Genomic DNA, 2,392 nt, shown 5'->3' on the forward strand with positions numbered 1-2,392 from the left:
AAAAAAATCAAATAAAATTGTTAAATACATTCAGTGTCCCTATTAGTCCAATAATTGGTTGATTTCATAACTATCAAATAAAATTGTCTTTAGTAGTTTAGTTATTATCCCAATGAGTTTTCTTTTGAGGGATTCTAAGGAGACAATTAATACACTTAATCACATACCTTTGAAATTAATTTCCCTTAGTGCCTTTCTGAAGATTCCTGGAACTATATTTGCAAGTCTCACAGTTTCATTAATGAACTGCAAATCATCATGGACTTGAAAAAATGAGATTATATATACATGGAAAAAATGAAGAAAAAAATATAGTATATAAGAGTAGTATACAAGAAAGTTTGTAATATTCTGTACTCACCTGAAATGTATATGTCATTGATTTGTATTCTTTCCATGTGACTCCGGAGTTAGGATCTTCGCGCCTTTTGAGTATGGATTCATGTTCTTCCTAAAAGGCAGAAAAATTTGAAGGGTCAAGATGAAGAAACTGAGAATGTCAAAAGCCACAAAAATAGTTCAAAGGATGATGAGTAGTTTTTAATTAACAACATACTTGTAGTTGCTTGAGGACCAAGGGATTGTGAGAGAGGACTTTGATGGCGTAAGTGATTGCGAGAGAAGTGGTTTCGAAGCTTGCAAAGAGGAGGACAAACATGAGGTCCAAGGCTATGGCTTCTGTGAGGATTGTTCCCTCTTTCTTGAGTTCTTCAACTACATAGTCAAAGAAATCACTCTGCTCTTTCCTTGGCTTTGCTCTTCTTTCCTCAAGCATCTTCTTCAGCATCTTCATTGCCCTTTTCCTACCCTATGAACAAATCAAACAAACAACACATGCTGCTTCATTCAGACATTCTAGGTTGTGATGCACAGTTGTGCCAAATAATGCCACAACTTTCAAAGAAAGAACTCAAAAAAGCTTATTATGATTTATATACTAATAACTATTGCTTTTGATTGAATTTATTTACCTGAAGACATTTATGATATGCTGTTCCTGGCAGGTCAAGAGGGAAGGAGATAAGTCCTTGTATAAATGCAACAAAGTTCTCCCTTAGATTCTCTGATGAATTCTTGGAGTCATAACTGATGAGTTTTTTGGCAGTTAAATCAAATATCATCTGCATGGAGGTACAGACACAAATCAAACCATGTTTAGAAGAAGAATAAGAAGATTATGATATATTTTGATTGTGTATTAATGAATGAATGAATGAATTTCATACGGTGGCTGTTGCTTCTTTGAGTTCAACAGTATCCTGGGATGACCAGTGTTGTAAGGAAGTGCATGCTGCATGATCAACCTCAGAGAGCATCTTCTTAAGGCTTTCAGGACCAAAGAGACTCAGCACCATGTTCTTGAGGTACTTGTACATGAATCCATGTAATGATCCTACATTCTGTCTCCCAAAGATCTCTGTGAATGTATCAGGGTACCAACTCTGGAACACTTGTCCCTCTTGCTGGAATATGAAGTAATTCAGATCGGGGTCTGTTGATACCACCACTGGTCTCCCCACCAAGTTAGTCTTGAATATTGATCCATACCTGAAAAAAAGAGATTCAAAACCAATCAATGTTTGTAACTAACTTGTAAGGTTTCATTGGTCAACAACTGAAATAGTTATATATACCTTTTGATCCTGTGCTTGATGAAGGGAGAAATGTCATCAGAAGTGTTAGGAGAGAAGAACTGAAGGGTCTCACCAACAAGTGGCAACCCCATTGAACCTGGTGGAAGCCTTCCATTGCATGTAGGATTCTTCCATCTATAAGCCAAAAATGTTGGCAAAATAATGACCAATGCTACAAGATACAGAGGCCACATTTTTCTTCCTTAGAGAAGAAAGGAATGAATGAAAAGTATAGCTAGAGAGAAGAGAAGAGAAGATAAGAAAATTGAAAAGGAGTGGACAGGTTCAGAGTGAGTAACAGCAAGAACTAAGATAAAAGAGGGTTGAGAGTTGAGAAGATAGTGTTGGATTTGCATACATATCAGCATGTTACAAGATCCTTTTATATAGGGAGAGGTCACTTCATAACAGAGCCTGTTGAAGAAGATAATAATAACAATAATAATAATAGTGGTGATAGTAATATTATTAATAAAATAATGTATTTATTTTGGCTTCCCCTTATAGTATTTCGTGAAGTTGGTTGTTCAAAAAGCTGTACAAGTAGTTGGAGATAGAATAGAATAATTGGAGTTATATCTGTCTATATATTTAGACCACTTTATTTGCTTTGTCAACGGCATCAACATATATGATGTGTTATTGAAGAGATTAATTTGCAAACATATGATGATATGAATCTTACTTGATGCTTCCTCTCTCCCACGTCTTATTTATTTATTTATTTATTTAGTTTGTTTTAGTTTCCTATTATCCTG

The 2,392-nt window shown here is 35.1% G+C and overlaps 1 protein-coding gene across 3 annotated transcripts in view; it reads right to left on the bottom strand.

The window, feature by feature from the left end:
- Window positions 1–1,989, bottom strand: part of LOC107642961 (cytochrome P450 87A3-like) — a 19,001-nt gene extending 17,012 nt beyond the window's left edge. For all 3 annotated transcript variants that reach the window (XM_021123063.1, XM_021123064.1, XM_016346482.2), the window contains exons 1-6: window positions 1,635–1,989; window positions 1,227–1,548; window positions 972–1,121; window positions 557–808; window positions 362–451; window positions 168–246 (exon numbers count right to left, since the gene is read on the bottom strand). In XM_021123063.1, coding sequence (XP_020978722.1) covers window positions 168–246; window positions 362–451; window positions 557–808; window positions 972–1,121; window positions 1,227–1,548; window positions 1,635–1,828 — 1,087 coding nt within the window. In that variant the 5' untranslated portion in view covers window positions 1,829–1,989. The remainder of the gene's footprint in view (window positions 1–167; window positions 247–361; window positions 452–556; window positions 809–971; window positions 1,122–1,226; window positions 1,549–1,634) is intronic.

The sequence above is a fragment of the Arachis ipaensis genome, chromosome B05 (genome assembly GCF_000816755.2).
Source record: "Arachis ipaensis cultivar K30076 chromosome B05, Araip1.1, whole genome shotgun sequence".
NCBI lineage: Eukaryota > Viridiplantae > Streptophyta > Magnoliopsida > Fabales > Fabaceae > Arachis > Arachis ipaensis.